At 42.2% G+C, this 17,829-nt stretch overlaps 1 protein-coding gene across 1 annotated transcript in view; it reads left to right on the top strand.

Moving 5' to 3' along the window:
• Positions 1-16,483, top strand: part of CDYL (chromodomain Y like) — a 236,736-nt gene extending 220,253 nt beyond the window's left edge. The window contains exons 5-7 of the mRNA XM_074987730.1: positions 7,279-7,489; positions 13,768-13,911; positions 14,900-16,483. Of these exons, the coding sequence (XP_074843831.1) occupies positions 7,279-7,489; positions 13,768-13,911; positions 14,900-15,058 (514 nt within the window). The 3' untranslated portion in view covers positions 15,059-16,483. The remainder of the gene's footprint in view (positions 1-7,278; positions 7,490-13,767; positions 13,912-14,899) is intronic.
• The last annotated feature ends 1,346 nt before the right edge of the window (positions 16,484-17,829 follow it).

Genomic DNA, 17,829 nt, shown 5'->3' with positions numbered 1-17,829 from the left:
TACCTGTTGACCCACATGTGCATCATGTGTCCCCCTCATGCTTGCACCCAGTGCTATAATTGGGCTTACAGAACCACGCCTCTCCAGTGTCCCAGTTACCACTTGGCCAGTGCAGAGGGAATGGAGGGTGGGCATTTGAATCCAAATAGGGACAGCTCAGAGAACCTTGTATTACAGGTAAGTAACCTCCTTTTCTTCTTCAAGCGATGGGGTTTGAGAAGTGATCAGCACAGAGGTAGTTGTGAAACAGTGTGCTCTGAAGTACAACATGGCCTGTCACTGCCTCTGCACCTGCCATCAGGATGATGGAATAGTGAGATGTGAAAAAGTATGAATAAATGTCTTGGAAGCACAGCAAATATCTTGCCACAGAACATCCGTGAGGCAAGCAAACGTGGCTGCAAGCTCACACATTAGAGTGTACTGTGTGTGTAACGTTGATGAATGCACCCTGAGATCCATTTGGGGGTTTGCTGTAAGGGGAGAGCTTGACATTTGCATCCGTCAGCAAAGCTGATAAAGAGCTTTGGTGGTATCTAAAAAGTACAGATGTAAGTAGAGTACCAGCGCAGGTCAGACATTAAGGGAATTTAGTGTTCTGTCTGCCTAGAATGGATGGATTTACGGTAAAAGACTATGGAGGTGAGTGCACTGATTCAAGTGGAATTCTGCTAACGTCTTGAGGAAACATTTGGGGTGCAGCTGCAGCAAAATTTGCTTTGAGGAAGACAGTTTTATGGGGGAGGTCAGACAATCACGATCATCAGTTTGCCAACTGTCTTACCAAGCTATTGGCAACTAAGAAGATAACCACCATGGAGAGGTGAGAGAGAGAGAGAGAGAGAGAGAGAGCACCTGGTGAAGGGCTCAAAGGGTATTTTTGTGAGGGTGGGGACGACCAGATTACTGTCCCAGAAAGGTAGGGGTTTGGGCGCTAGCAAAAAGGTATAGGAAGTGTACAGTGGTAGAATGTGTAGACACAGAAGCAGGGGAGAAAGGCCCTAATACCTGCCAGGTGGATCCATAGGGTGAGACACAACATTTAAAGTTTGAGGAAGTAATCAAGGATGGTGACTATGGAGGGCATAGTCAGTGGGTGGCAATGATGGTGCACCAGTGAGGTGAAGCACTTCAGTTTCTCCTGGAAGCAAGTACAGTGGAGACCCTCCTGCTTTGCATAAGGATATTGCCCATCAGGGTTGAACACACTTTGTCCAGCTCTGAACGCCCTCAAAAACACAGGCAGTGAGGTAAGTGGCGAGGGCTTGGATTGGGATGTCAGCACCGGCTTTGGACGTAAGTGAGGAGATCCAGGTGTGCACAGATGCAGAGGGCTTTGTCAGTGGAAAGGCAGAATAGACAGTCTGTGACCTGAATGACTGGTGACCTGAGAAGGCCAGAATGGGGCTACCAGGATCATAGTAGCTTGTTTTATGTAAATTTTGCAGAGTGCATTTGGGAGGAGGAGAAGAAAGGCATAATGGAGAGCATCCATCCAGGGAAGCAATAGAGGTCAGCTTGGCCGTGTCTACACTAGCCCCAAACTTCGAAATGGCCGCGCAAATGGCCATTTCAAAGTTTACTAATGAAGCACTGAAATGCATATTCAGCGCTTCATTAGCATGCGGGCGGCCGCGGCACTTCGAAATTGACGTGCCTCGCCGTCGCGCGGCTCGTCCCGATGGGGCTCCTTTTCGAAAGGACCCCGCCTACTTCGAAGTCCCCTTATTCCCATGAGCTGATGGGAATAAGGGGACTTCAAAGTAGGCGGGGTCCTTTCGAAAAGGAGCCCCGTCAGGGCGAGGCGCGTCAATTTCGAAGTGCCGCGGCCGCCCGCATGCTAATGAAGTGCTGAATATGTAGTTCAGCACTTCATTAGTAAACTTTGAAATGGCCATTTGCGTGGCCATTTCGACGTTTGGGGCTAGCGTAGACGTAGCCCTTGTGATTTTCTCTAGTCCCAAGGAGTTTCCAATGAGCTTGTCTGAGCTGCTGAAAAAATATTGGCGAGTGACGTTGTGTAACATCCACTTGTGGTTCATGTAAAAGGACCTGCTGAGCATATCTGTGAGGGAGTTTTGGGTGCTTAGGAGTATCATGGCCAGGAACAGACGGATGCACAAAGGGAGGGAAATTTGGCCCCTCTAGACTTGTTGATATCACAGTTGCTGTGATGATGTGTGAGAGCATGTGTGAATGGGATGGGACCATGTGAGAGGGAGGAAGGCACGGCATGAAAAACAAACCACTCTCAGCTCCAACATGTCGATATGCACTCCAACTTTTCTTGGTGTCCAGAGGTGTTTGGTTCTGTGATAATCCAAGTGAGTCCTCCAGCCCATGAAGGATGCTCCTGTATTGATGGTGGCTTGCTGGGCAGGAGAAGTAAAAGTGGTACTGATCATGACATTGGTGGGATCAACCCACCTTTTAAAGGAGACTGGGACCGTCTGAGGAAGTCAAACTCTGCTGTCAATATGGTTTCTGTGTGTTCGGTAGAAGGAGAGGAGTCACATCTGAAGTCACTGCATGCAGAGGCAGGTGTGGGCCATTCTGAAGGTGCAGGCTGCCCAATATCTCAGAAAGAAGAAACAGTGGCAAATAGTGGTGTGGAACTGGTAGCCTAAGTTTATGATTGAGGAATTGAATACAGTAAAATGGTCCTATGGAAGAAAGGCATGTGCCACAAAGTACTCCTGTCATGCCCCAATAAGATTGATCACCTGGGAAGAGGCAAAGACTGACTTCTCTTGCCAATGCAGATGCCAAGGCAGGTGAGAAGGGTGTGAAGATGTTAAGGCTAGGATGGCTATGTTAAGGACTTGCTGGGAAAGTACAATGAGGAGTCAGTCTATGTAAGGAAACATGGAGTAGCCAGGCATCGTGTGTGCGTGACTTCTGTGAAGACTCATGGAGCTGAAACTGTATTGAAGAAGAGCATTCAGAATTGGTAATGGTAATGTCCCTCCAAGAAGTTTCCATTGGGCCAGGTGAACATGTATGTGAAAATAGGCATCCTTCATGTTAAGATGTACGAACCAGGCTCTTTGTGTGGGAAGAGAGGATAATTGTCACAAACGTCACCATGCAGACCTTGGGTTTAAAATATGTTGAGTACTAGGAGCTCCAGGACAGGTCTCCATTCGCTGCCTTTCTTTGGGATGAAGAAATATGTGATGTAAACGCCATATTCCCTGTAGTGAAACACGACAAGATTTATGGCACATCTGTGAGGAGAAAAGAATTGGCTCCTTGTTGAAGGAGGGATTGATGAGTTGAGTCCCCGTAGGGGGTCCAAGCAGGGTAATGAGGGTGGAAAATAGATTAATTTTATTGAGTATCCATGAGAGATGACATCCAGTACTCAATTGTCCATGGTGATGTTGAGTAGAAAAATGGGGCAAGACATTCCCCAAAGATGATATGGGGTACCGTGGTAGGGAGTGGTGGGTCTCAACTAGTGTATCAAAACTGCTGTTTTGATTGCTCCTGTGTTAAGGAGTTGGCTGTGGCAGAGGCAGTATGCTGTGTCCTCTGTGACTGTTGAGATCAATGTTGTGGTTCCTATTACTGCTAATAAAACAGTGGGGAGGGGGTGTTGTGGACAGGATGGAACGGGTGTTTCTGCCTGCACCTTGCAGCTGGTATATAGATGCCAAGGGGCGGGGAGGATGGCTCACAAATCCTTTAGAGAATGGAGGGGTTCATTCATTTGTTCATTGAAGAGCTTTCATGTATTGAATGGGAGGTTTTCAGTGATGGTTTGGACCTCCTGAGGGGGGGACCAAAGGACCGCAGCCATGTGCATCTGTGGAGCACAGCCCCAGTTGCCAAAGACCGAGAGGCCGTGTTGGCCACGTCTTCCGCAGTTTGGAGGCCAACTTTGCCACAAGCTTCCCTCCATCTGAGAGAGAATTTGGAACTTCTGCGGATCGCCTGTTGGCAGTAGATCTTTAAACTCCTCAGCAAATTCTGAGCAGTTAAGAAAACTGTATTTCATAAGCAGGGTTTGGAAGTGTGTGGTGTGAAACTGGAGCCTGCTGAAGAGTACAGTCTTCCCCTGCCTTACGAGGGTAATTGGTTCCTGAAAATCCCCTCTTAGGGCGAATTCTCATCAGTTGAAAATGTAATTACCATTAATTTCAATGGGAGAAAATTTGATGCGTTCCTGAGCCCCAAAATGTACACCCATTTATGCTAAAACAACGCCAAATCCCATTAAATCCGGTGCAAGGGGGCAGGCAGGGCAGAGTAGGGCGCGGGGAGGCAGCCCAGCCTGAGCGCGGCTTAGGTTAAGTGGGGAGGGGGCACTGCCAGGGGCTGGCCGCGTGGGGAGCTAGGCAGGCATGGGGGCCCCCAGCTGGCGAGGGGCGATGCCTCTTCATCAAGACCAATGCAGCCAACTCCATCCCCTCAGTGCTTGCCTACCGGAGCCGCCAGCCTCCAGATTGGTCCTCGTATGTGCAAAGAAATGCCTCGTAAGCTGAAGTAGGGATATTAAATGAAACTCCTTGTAAAGTCGAATTCTCGTAACTCGAGTGGGTATCTCTCGGGGTAGGAGTGTAGATCTTTCTGCTGAGCAGACCAATATTTTTGTCACTCTGTCTGGGAGAGTGGAGCATTGGGGTGGCTGGTGGGTCTGATCTACTGTTGAGTGAATCACCAGAAATTTGAGAGGTTGATGGGCGAAGAGGGAATCTGCACCCTGCATGGGGATGAAGTATCTTTGGTTAGCCCTTTTAGGAGTGAGAGCATAGGAGGGAGGGGTAAGCCAGACCACTTGTGCTGGCTGTAGTATAGCCTCATTGGCAAGAAGGGCCATGCAAGAGAGTCCATTCAGTTGGAGGATATCCAGTAATAGATAGTGTATGTCCTGAATATCGTTCACCAGGATTCCCAGAGCCATCATCACCCACTGGAGCGGTTCCTGCAATTGGCAGTAGTTGTCAGGTGGGAAAGCAAGGCAGGGGTAAGTGCCGCATCCAGGGAAGAGAAGGTGGCTGTCAGCATTAGCAAGACTGGTTCAACATCTGGTTTGTCTTCCCCGTAAACAAGAGGTTCCCGGAGTGGGAGGATGGGACAGGCGATAGGAGTTGATGGGTGACCCATGGCCTCAGTTTGGATCTCAGAGGCTGGGTCTACACTTGCCCCCAACTTCGAAGTGGGCATGGTTATTTAGAGCCACAGGAGATTGCTAATGAAGTGCTGAGGTGAATACGCAGCACTCCATTAGGCTAATTTTCCCCCGCAGCAACTTCGAAGCGTCAAATTTTGAGGAGTAATGAGACTTCTCAGTAACATGGGCACTTCAGAGTGCCCACGGCTACACGCATGCCGGCACTTCAAAGTTTGATGCTTTGAAGTTGCTGCGGGGGAAAATTACCCTAATGAAGTGCTGCATATTCACCGCAGAACTTCATTAGTAATCTCCCATCACATTGGTTACCATGCCCCCTTTGAAGTAGGGGGCAAGTGTAGACAAAGCCAGAGAGGCCTATAAGGCCAAAAGTCTCTGCCTCTCAGAGGGCTTTGTGCCTGAGTAGAGAGCAGTGTGACCTCTTGTACAACAGTGACAGCTCCTCAGTCGAGAGAATGACCAGTGGTATGGGGATATCATGTGGGCTGGCTCCAAGGATCAAGACAGCATTAGTGGAGATAGGGAGATTGATAGTAAACATAAGGGGGAGGGCTGCAGCATGGGTACTGGTGAAGCTAACAGTACCATTGGTTTGTATTTCTTTTTCGCCTTACCCTGAAGTCTAGGCTTTCTCAGTGATGGAGTGGCTGGGTCAACATGTGACTTCCCACATGAGTTGGCACGGCTCAGTGAGGGAATACTACATCCAGGTTGGGGCTTTGCTCTTGAGCCATAGCTGTGGGTATTTCCCCTTGTGGTGGGGCTTCTCTGACCTTTATGGTACTATGGATCCAGTGCTTGGTGAAGCACTTGTCACCGGTGACGCGCAGCATGCTGCCAGTTCCGGCTCTGAATGCATATGTAGGCAGGTGGTCTCCTCCATGAAGGACCTCTTATGGTGAAGTTCTCACACCTCTTGGACTCAGTCCCTGGAACACTTTGCATATGTTGCAATGAATGGCAGCGTGGACCTCTCTGGGGCAATACAAGTAGTGCTGGTGCTTTTTGCTAACCAAAAATGAGCACAAGCACAATGCACTGGTTTTGAAGCCAGCCCGACAGGGAATAGTCCCTGAATTTGTGAGCTAAGGCTATCGCTAGACGACAGCCCTTTTCCAGGAGACAGGAGGTCTGGGAAAAGTCTGCTGTGTCCGAGAATGCTTTCGGAAAAGCAGACGCATTCTCTCGACATCCCTGTAAACGTCATTTTACAAGGAAGAAGGGATGTCCTGAAAGAACAGGTTTTTCTGAAATTTGGTGCCATGTAGACGGGCCAAACTTCAGAAAAGGCTTTCTCAGCAGCAAAGCGGAAAAAGATACACAAATTGCAGTGCACAGTTTGTGTATTTTCTTCTGACATTTCTTAATAGTGTAGCCATAGCTTAACTTTGCAGGGGAACAGGGGGTCATAAGTCTAAATGTGCGGTAGTAGGGTTGAAATGGAACAGCATTTTATACCATGCATCTTGTTGTAGCCTCAGGTGCAAGCATGAGGTAGATGCATGCTGCATGTGTAGGTCAGTTGATACTGTTATGAAAAACTTCTGGCTATTGAGAATAGAAAGCAGCATTAGTATAGTGATTTCACCTAATACTCCTGCCCTGGGCAGTCAAACCTTTGAAAGTGTTGATGGTGTTAGTCTCTACTTGAGACAAGATTGCTCATGGGCTGTCTCTACACTCTCATTCCTCTTTCAAAAGAGGCATGCAAATGAGGTGCACATTTGCATATCTGTAATCTCATTTGCATATTCTTATTTCAAAATAGCTTCTTTCGAAAGAAGAAAACCAGTGTAGACACTGCTCTTTTGAAAGTAAACCCCATCTTTGAAACAATCCTTCCCTTTTGTTTATGGGAAGGATTCTTAAGATAAATTAAGCATACTCAGGTAATATTCTGCTAGTAATGTCAACTACTCAGTTGTCACACACAGCCACCCCTTAAGAACCATCTAGGGCAAAGTGTTGGGGTGGGGTGTGTCCTGCAGATAGGCAGTGGTTAGTTCTGCAAAGGATGAGGCAGTAGCTCAGGTTCCTGAGAAGTTGTTTACAACTTGTTGCTGCGAAAACTAACTGTGGCTGAGCGGCTGATATGTTTTGCTGCTAATACATGTGGTGACTGAGTGTTCATTTCTTTTCAGGAATTTTGTGAATACTTTTATTCAGTTTAAGAAGCCCATCATTGTAGCAGTAAACGGCCCAGCCATTGGACTTGGGGCATCAATATTATCTCTCTGTGATGTGGTCTGGGCTAACGAGAAGGCTTGGTTTCAGACACCATACACTACTTTTGGACAGAGTCCTGATGGATGTTCATCCCTCACATTTCCCAGGATAATGGGCCTGGCTTCTGTAAGTAACTTTAATAAAAACAATCAGCTTTCTGTCCTGTTAGTGCTTGCTGTACAGTGAGCCTGTCGTGTTTAGATGGACTGTAATCGTTTTATGAAAACCACTCATGAGAAATATATATTAGCTCATGTGTTCTGACTGGAGTGCGACAAGGTCTCCATGGGCAGAGCCTCTGATGGGTGTGTGCACACACAAAAGACAAGGGGATAGCAGCCCCAGGGCCTGATGATTTAACAGGACTTGGAGCTCTGGACTACCTCTGCAGTGGCCAGAGCTCCAGGCCCTTTAAATCGTTGCCAAAGTCCCCAGAAAAGTGCATGTTCCCAGCCCTGGCTCCCCTCAGGGCCCAGTGAAGTCTCTCCTAAAGTCTTGTCTATGACTATCCAGGAATGAGAGAATGAATGGGTGAATTATAACCCTTCTCCCTGTGCATGACTAGTGCCTGTAGTGGTGGTGGTTCCCCCAGAAGGGAAGAAGGGAACGCTGGGCCACAAACATGCTTCCTCTCCCTCCATATTAGCCAACAGCCCTGGTTCAGCACACGGCGGATTGCATGCTGTGTCCTTGAAAGTGCTGAGGCAGAGATACTCTGTTTCCCCGCTGCTCCTAGAGGCATAATTCCCAAGTTAAACAAAATCATACTGGTATATGACGTATGTTGATGGAGCTAAAATTGCATTGAATAACAAAGGCCAGCGGTTTAATAATGGGTTAACTTGAAAGACTTTTAACACAGTAATCCCTCAAACTGCGCGATTTCGAGTTGTGCTTAACTCGCATTAACGCGAGTTAAGTGCAGCTCAGAATCCTGCTCAACTCCCCTGACCCCACACAGCTCCAGCTCAAACACCCACCACCCCAGTCCAAACACCTCCAGCCCCAGTTCACCCCCACTCCGAATGGCTCTGGCTCACCATCCCCCACCGCGGCTGAACTCCACCTCGTGTCACCCTGGCAACCCTAACCCACCCCAGGCTTAACCCCCCTGCATCCGTCCCACAGACTCAACCCACCACCAGGCTTAACTCCCCAACTGCCCCCCCCAACCCAGGATTTACCTTTCAAAAGGACCTCCAGGTGCTCCTGCATTCTGCCTGGGAGAAAAAGCCCCCCACCCCAACTTATGCGAAATTAGAGTTATGCGAGGGTGCATGGGAACACAACCGTCACGTAACTCGAGGGACTACTGTACGTTGGAGCAACAGCCATAATGAATGCAACATGTCTTTGAGCTTCCTCATCATAAGGGACAAAGCCCTGTCTTGTCTGAGAACCTAAAGAAGAAAGCCGAGGAAGAGAGACAAGTTGGGGCTGCCCAAGTAACATTCAAAGCAAGTCACAGTTGGTTTGAGTGCTTTAAAGTGTGTTCACATTATCATAGTCTGTGTGTTACAGGCAAAGTAGCATCTGCTGATATTCAGGCAGCTAACATTTCCCAGCTGCACTACAACAAATAATTGATGAATGTGGATATTCTCCAACACAAATCTTTAATATTGACAAAATGGGGCTTTTGTGGAAAAGAATGCCTTCTCAAAACTTTATTTGAGAATAAAGGGCATATTTGAGAATATTTTTATCAAGGGATAAAACAAAAACAAACAAAAAAAACCAACAGATTTTAAGGCTTCAAAGGATTGACTGACATTACTTCTTGGTGGAAATTTAGAAAGAGACATGAAATTGAAGCCTTGCCTTGTTTACCATTTGGAAAATGTGAGGGTGCTTCAGGTCTTAAACAAGGCATCATTACCTGTGGTCTGGCATGCGAATTGAAAGGCATGAGTGACAAAGCAGACTTTTGCTGCTCACATAACAAGCTACCTTTTATCATTCATCTCTAACTATTATGCTGAAAATAATTGGGATTATGTCTGCTGAGCCTTAGTAATGCACTGAATCACACTACCAGTGTCAAAGACTATGGCAATAACATTTGAGTGGTGCCCCCGAATACCACTTCCATTCTTCAGCCTTTGGATCAAGGTTTCATTGCTGCATTTAAAGCTTACTATCTCATAGCTCCATCAGACAGAGGAGACAAACCCACAATTAAGCAGTTGTGAAAGAACTATAATGTCAAGATGGCTACACAACTGCATGGCATAAAATTACTGGAATAAATTACCTAGGGAGGCTGTGTGATCTCCATCACTGGAGATATTTAAGAGCAGGTTAGACAAACAGCTATGGGAGATGGTCTAGATGATGCTTGGTCCTGCCGTGAAGGCAGGGCACTAGACTCGATGACCTCTCGAGGTCCCTTCCATTCTAGTGTTCTATGATATTCAAAGTATCTTGAATGTATGTTTGGAAAAAGCCATAGCTCAAATATGTTCACGATTTCGGTGGTGTTGATGGTGAAGTGAAATTCAACTGGAAACTCAATCAGGATTCAATCAGGAGTACATATGACGTTCAAGACCTGTTATTGTCACACGGTGAAGAATTGACTAATGAAGAATTAATTCAGCTGGATGCAGGAAGATTATCAGAAATGGAGGAGGAAGAATTGTATGAACCACAAAAAACGCTGGACACTAAAACACAGTAAAATTTCTTCAGTGCATTGGAGGCAGCTACACAAAGTCCCAATGACAACTTAGAACAAAGTTCATCATGCAAGTGACAAATTCACAAAGCTGTTCAATGCTATCAGGAGTTTAATGACAGGAAAAAGAGGACTGCAGTAGAAAGTTCAATTCCATCTTTTTTTTAAAAACAAACAAACAAACAAACCTCAGCCTTGTCACATCCTCCTAAACCCTCATCACCATCAGCTGATCCTCAACCTCAAAAGCTGAAGATAAGACCCCAGTTAAGGAGGTCAAAGTCATGGCTGTTTCTGATGATGACACAGATGATCCCCATGGAACTCACATCAACACCACCTCCTTCACCACTATCTGAGAACTGACAAATAGTAATAAATGTCATAAAAAGCAATAAAGTAGCTCTGTTCTTATTTTTATGATTGTATAACTTTGTAACGTGGGAAAAATATTAGGTGATTTTTTGGGAGTCTGGAACCAGTCAGAATTTTTTGTATTGAAATTAATGGGATTTCATTTTCGATTTATGAATATTCACCTTACAAAACAGTTTTCATGGAATGAATTAGGTTCGTAAATTGTGGGATAGGTGTATTTGCATTATTTTTCATTTTGCTTCATAATATAAGTGAATCCTTGTGAGCATCATTTGATGTTAGACCTGCAGCCTAAGACGGTATGAAATTGAGTAACAGCTACATGAAGCAAGTGCCTAGGGCTGCATGACATTTTTTTTCCAGGAACAGCCCCGCCCCAGGCACTGAGTGACTTGTTTAAAATGATTTTTTTACACATAGTTTAAAAAAAAATTAAAGTTTGAATAGAACTTAGCAGACCTTATTGTGAGACAGCTGAAAACCATTCTTGATTTTTTTGTTTTGTTTTTTCCTGTACAGGTGTCTGTTGTAAGTGAGCAGTCATTCATTGCCATTTGTATTTAGCTTCTAGTTTTGAGAAGCCTTTTGATTATTTTTTGAGACAGTTCAAATTCAGCTTGCATGAAGTCTGCCTTACCATGTGCCTTCCGAATGCATGAGATTTTTTTACTTGCAAAAATTATTCTTAAGTCAACTGCTTTAGTCTAGTCATAGACTGAATACTGGACTAAGTAGACTATTAGTCTGGTGCAGTATAGCAATTCTCAGACTACTGTATTTTTTTGAAAAATACTCCTCTTATTGGTCCCCTAGAATCATATTATTAACTTGTAGGGGGAGGGAATTATGTGCTAATTGGATTTTTGTTTTAAAAAAAGAGACCAACTGGGTAGAGGAATCGTAACAAAATGAGTAGGAAACAGGAATGAAGAAAATGTCTCTCCATAGAAAAAAGTCACACACACCCCGCCCTGGCAGTATCAGATCCTGCCTTGGGCTTGCGCTGTGGTGCTCAGAACAGCTGTGTAGCTGTTTGAATGGTGGGGAAAAGGAAGCTTTTGGAACCTCCACTCCATCTTGAGGCTGAATTGTTCTGAACATTAAGAGTCAACAACCCTAGGCTCAGATGCTTGGCTGTGTTTTGTTTTGGTTTGTGTGGACACACCCAGAAGAGAACTTAAATTTCACTAACATGCTGAGCAGTATTTTGTTGTTACAGTTTACATTGTTTCTATGGGAAATGGCCAATAGTGATGTCAGAGCAGAAATACAAATGCTAGTTGTGGACTGTTATTGACAGCAGGACTCTGGTCAAATTGCTGTTAGTTCTCAGTCTAGCTCCAATATATGACATAAAATTAAGAACCAGCCCCTAGGAGAAAGCATTCCCCTTCAAACTGTAACACTGAATACTTACTTCAAGTTTGAGAAGCTCTGATGTTTTTCAGCTTGAAAATGAGATTTAACATGACTAAAATATTTTTCATTACAATTCTTTATAATGTGTCTTGTTGACAGAGCTCAGCCAGATCCACCAGGTTCCATGGGAATAAGATATCACTGTAGCATTTATACATTCTCACAATTTCATTATATACGATAATTGGGCAAACTGCATTTATGAACTCCCAAGTAGATTTGTAATTAGAAAGTAAACTAAGTGTTCAAAAGTTCTTCTCTTTCTACCTTCTCACAAAAGATATTTGTGTCCTTATATGTTCACTTCACATCAAGTCTGTATAAGAGAATCCAAGATGCAAAATTAACTGTATTTAGCCACAGATTTTTCAGTTAAGATCTATCACAAATATACCTTCCACTTTTGCAAACAGGTTCATAAGTTTAACAAAACTTTTTACACAAGGTGGATGTACCTAACATTTTTTTTTGTCCACATGATTCATAGCTTCCTTTTTGCAACTTCGGAGGGGAGTCTATTTAATGTCTTCCTTTGGATCTGTGTACTGAGAGGTTTCACTGTATTTATTCTGTAGTCTGTGTGTCTACCAGACTGAGTATCTGTGTGTTAGCAGTAGAAATCAGCTCTTCTATTTCACTGTATAATTAAGTCATTCAATCTCTCTCTGTTTTATGTTCCTTCATCTGTAAAATGGGAATAGTGATTTGTAAATTGAGATCCTTGAAGAAAGTCTAAATACCAAGCATTATTCAACTGCTTATTTTAAGACATGCTAAGTCTGTCAGACCCTTCCCATATTCTTTGTATTACAATTTTTCTGTTAAAATGGCCTTGTCTTTGAGTAATGCTTCAGTTGTGAATAAATTTACTCAATGCCTTGTGATTTCCTTTAATGTAGGAAGTAGCAACTCAGTATTAAAAACTATGGATGAAGCAACTAATAATGGAATAGAATGTCAAAAGATGGAAGTATTTGTGCTCAAAGTTAAATGTATTCAGGATTAGAGCCTAATGACAAATAATACATTTTATCATACAAGGGTATATGTAGACACACATACACACTATATAACAATAATATATATATATTATTGTTAAATACACCTATTTATAATAGTTCTCTAACTCCCTTGTAAAAGAATTATCCTGCACCTTAATATATTTATTTATTCCATGTGTAATCCATTTGATAAAAATACTATTTAAAACAAAGCCTCAAAGAGGTTCAAAAAGAACAGAAGCTCTATCCACCTACTCAGAACAACTGTTTTTAAATTAAGTATTAAAACAATAGCTGTAGGAGCTTAGTAGAAAGAAGTACATACTATGAACCTGATCAAAAGCTCGTTCAAATTCCTGGAAGAAAATTACTGACTTCAGGATCAGGCTCCATAAGAGTATCAGATTTCAAATCTTAATCTCTGTGTTAAAAATTTTAAGATGCAACATATGTTGCTACATGACTTAAATGCACCTTCTTCCAACACAGAAAATTAGTCACTTGTATGGTGCTCCATGTTAACGCTGCACTATTTAAGTCAACATTAAACCACTAAAACTAATCAAACACAGAAGGTGCATCAAAATGCCATTTGTAATCACTTCAGTCTATTTCTAGACTTTTTAAATGCTACAAATCTAATTATGATTGTTAGTATGAATTAAAAAGAGCACTTTTTCAAATGAATTGCATCTGAGTGTTTGAGTGATTTCATTTTTAAACACAGACCTGTCTCTGATTAACTGCTGAGTTATGATAGCTGACAATACAATTTTACATTTTTTAATCAATTACTGCCATGTATGGATTAATACCAGAAAACTACAGTACAAACATCACAACTAGTGAAGGCATTTTATTAACATTTTCTTTTAAGCTTTTCTTTTGTCATTACATTTCATATCAGAAATAACTTTTTATCCCCTCAGGCAAATGAAATGTTATTCAGTGGAAGGAAGTTGACTGCGCAGGAAGCTTGTGCAAAAGGATTGGTATCCCAAGTGTTTTGGCCGGGAACATTCACACAGGAAGTAATGGTTCGAATTAAGGAACTTGTCACATGTAATTCAGTTGTAAGTTTCATTTTATTTTCTGCCATTTTATAAATAATAATCTACATCATTCACTCATCCTCCTAGAAACAATTAGCCTGGAATACTTAAGATGAATTATGTAGATTGTAACACAGAACTTTAATACCAATTCCAATATTGTTAGGTTCATCCTTAAAGAATGAAGAGGTCAAGGAGACACTTCTCAAATTAACACATGCTGTAATGTAAGGTTAAGAATACAAGACAAAATCTAAGTTATTAACAGTATATGCCACGTGGAGGGAATACCACTTATTCCAAATAATAAAAATTGAAGTATCTGCCATAAGAACTGATAAATACTTTGCACATAAGAGTCATGCGTATGCAGTTGTTGACATGCCATAAAATCAGGTTAAACTCACTGGGAGATGTGCAATAAGGAGATACAGAGTACAAAGGTGGCATGTGATAGCTAGTGTTTTTAGCAAAATGTAACATTAAGTGAATAGTTAGCCACAATTTGCACAACTCAGCATCCATTTCTGCTCTCACAGTCTTTGTTACTGGAGCAGGAGAGATGCATAATCTATAAACCGTCAACTTTAGCATTTAAAAACAGCCTTTTTTTTTAAATCAAAGAAGCTACTTAGATTTAATATCTACTAGGTTACACTTTGGATAGTCTTGGAAAACACAGTGTCATGATCAGAATTTACCAAGTTGGTGTAATGACTTCTATCAATTTTAATATCTATACATTCTCATTTTTGGTATAACAAGATACTCAAGCTTTCCATATATTTGGATCATATTCAAGTAATTCTGCTTTTCTCTAGCAGAGAATGAAGGTGGTCTTGTATTACTTTGTGGAAAAATAACTGCTGAATGTGGGATGTATTGTCCCCAAGATTCATGTGCATAATTTCTCTTAGCAATATTGGGATTTGCACACATCTACAGGTGACTATAACACAAAGAATACTAATATAAATTTGTGCGGGTTTTTGTTTTTGTTTTGCTACAGGTGCTTGAAGAATCCAAAGCTTTAGTCCGTAATATCATGAAGGTAGACTTAGAACAAGCAAATGACAAGGAGTGTGAAGCTTTAAAGAAAATCTGGGGCTCTGCACAAGGAATGGACTCTATGTTAAAATACCTGCAAAGGAAAATCGATGAGTTCTGATGAGTTGTGCACTGATACTGGCATTGTATTTACTTGGACATCTGGAGCACAAAAATGCCCCGATTTTATTTTGAAAACCTGTTACGAAGTCACCCTTAGCTCAGAGCTTGGGGATGGGATTGGAAAGACCCTAGACTTATTGTCAAGGGGTTGTAAAGTACTGTATCTTAAAGAAAAACAAAAAAACTCTGTCTCTCTATATATATCTTTATATACGCAAACTAAAAATTATGAGTGCACTACCAAACATCTCTTCTGCTAGGTTTTGTTATCATTGGCTAGTACTGTATCAGAAAGAATTGGGGGAAGTAAAGTGTGTTGTATTATTTCATGTGTGGAAGGGAAGTCTGAATAATGCTTTTCTTTCTTCCCACACCCCCCAACATCCCTCTCACTAAAATACAGAATTGAAACGGGTATTAGCCAACCCTTACTTTCACTGCCCAGCAAGTGGCTTAAGATAAGGATTGTCTTGATCTCAGAAGAAGGTTGAAATACCTCAAATAATGGAACATTGATATTTTTTTTAAGAATAAAACCCTATAATGAAAGATTTAATTAGATAAATATCCCAAAATGAGTGTGCTCAGGAGCTATGCTAAGATAACACTCCCCTTTGGGATGGGGCAAGGGTAGGAACATGTCTAATTCTTACTCAAATAAAACCACTGTCTCTTGGGGTGGAGGGAAGCTTGTTTTGCAGTATTAGTGAATCACTGAATATCTTATGTATATGAATATCCTAAGTTATAAAAGTTAGTTTTAGTGTTTTTAAATAGTTTGATTTTTTAATAACTACATAAGTGCTTCTGTTGCTGGGTGAGAATACTACTTTATATACAATTTTTTTTCCTATTTGCTGGATTAATTGATGTATTACACCAAAAATGCATTTTAGGTTCACTTAGAATATATTTTATTTAAATAAGTTAAAATTCTTTTTGGCACACTATTACATACAAAAACTCCTTTAAAAAAAACTACCTTATATTAATGTTCTTTGTCTATGCTTTTTTTATTATTTTAAAAGTACACTATATACACATACAATATGGTGTAAATAGTCCTATTTTTGCATTCCTTTCAGGACTGGTTACTGATTCCTGACTGCAGATATCTGTTGTTACTTGGGTGTCTGCACTTGCAATCTTATTGAATGTATTATGAAGAGTGAAAAAAAAAAATCAAACCTTATTTTTGTACAGTTTTGAAGTTTATACTTGGAACTGACCACCTCCCTGCCTAGTGGAGATCTGTACAGTATGTAAATTGCTTTTACCTTGGATTGGTACAGTATTTTTGCATCTGTGGGACCTACTTTTGTTCTAGTAGTTTGAACTATATATAAACTGTACAATCTGTAAAGTTTTTATAGAATAAATATTCAGCTGTGAAAATTGGTTAAAATAAAACTAATATTTCTTAACACATTTTAAATGGATTTCTCTGTCCTCTTTTTTCCAAGATAAAGGACTCTCCAGCTTCGGTGAACACTGCAAGTGGTGATATTGATTTTACAGCTGATTTTCTAAAACCTATATTTAAACTTGCCTTCTTTAATTTGCTGTTACTCAAAGGAAAGCTTAAATACTTTGATCTATTAGAGTTTCCTCTCAGTACCCAATGAAAAGTTGAGTCTGGTGTAAACCCTTTCTTGGATAGAAAACAGAGGCCTTCAAAGTGTCAGCTTACAGTAGGCTCTCCTCCGAAGGGGGAAGGACTTGCTTTTCATCGGAGGTTATGTTCCAGAGAAAGCTGCAAATGGAAAAAAAATGCAAATACGGAGGAGGGCGAAGGGGGCTGGCACACAGACACACCACATTGTCTGCAAAGAACATTTGATTGCCTGTTGTTTAACAGTTGACACACAAGTTCACTTAAAAGCAGTAAATTAAAAGCCAAACTGGAACACAAATACAACCAACTTCCATTACCCAAAACAGTTATTTGAACTCACTGCCTGGGAATCTTATTGTTTCTGTGGGAGAGGAGAGTTAACAGAGGTGGGTTTGCAAAGGAACATGGTGATGGGAAGGGGTTTAGTCCCTGCTCTTTTAAAATTTCCTGCTGTGGCTTTGCTCCAGCGAGAGATTTGTACTCTGTCAGCGAGCTGTTTTCTGCATCTGTAAATTGGGTTTTTCTGTTTCCTCCTTACCCTCACTAATATTTGTCACAAGTACTACTCCCTCTTCACCAGTCAATTCCTCAGAGTGTGATTCAGTTAGTTTTTCAATCTCTGATTCCTCCATAAGCCTTAAACCCCTCCCCTATCGCATCCTGGACCATTCTGATACTCCTTGTAATCTGTACCTGGAGAGGTAGGACACAGGACATACCATTCACCAATCCTTCTCCAACAAGCATTGATGATTTTATTTAATCAGTCAACTCCTTGGTGTTAGTGATGCAGTGAGCAATGTCATAGTTGTTCCAACATCATCTGAGATCAATCAGCTGTCCATGCTTGATGAATCTGAGCCAAAAGTTGCACCTGGTTTAATGGGCTTTAAATCACCCCCTGCTTGAGAGGCTGGAAGGAAGTCATGTTAGGTGGCAGGAAAACCACTTTCACTTCAGGATGAACCAAGTGCTACCCTCAAGACCCTGGAGTTGTATTTTCCTGTCCCTACCCAGAAGAGGTTCCAGCACCTCCCTGGGCAAGGGAGCCAGCCTCATCAGGAGGCACCTGCTGAGAAAAGCAGGGGCTATAACTATTGGACAAATCAGCCCACACCCTCAACCTCATCAGACTTGACCCTTCCCCAAACAGG

This window comes from Carettochelys insculpta, chromosome 2, assembly GCF_033958435.1.
Source record: "Carettochelys insculpta isolate YL-2023 chromosome 2, ASM3395843v1, whole genome shotgun sequence".
In the NCBI taxonomy this organism is placed as follows: domain Eukaryota; kingdom Metazoa; phylum Chordata; order Testudines; family Carettochelyidae; genus Carettochelys; species Carettochelys insculpta.
The sequence above is the reverse complement of the archived record's forward strand: the minus strand, read 5'-3'. Positions and strand labels throughout refer to the sequence as shown.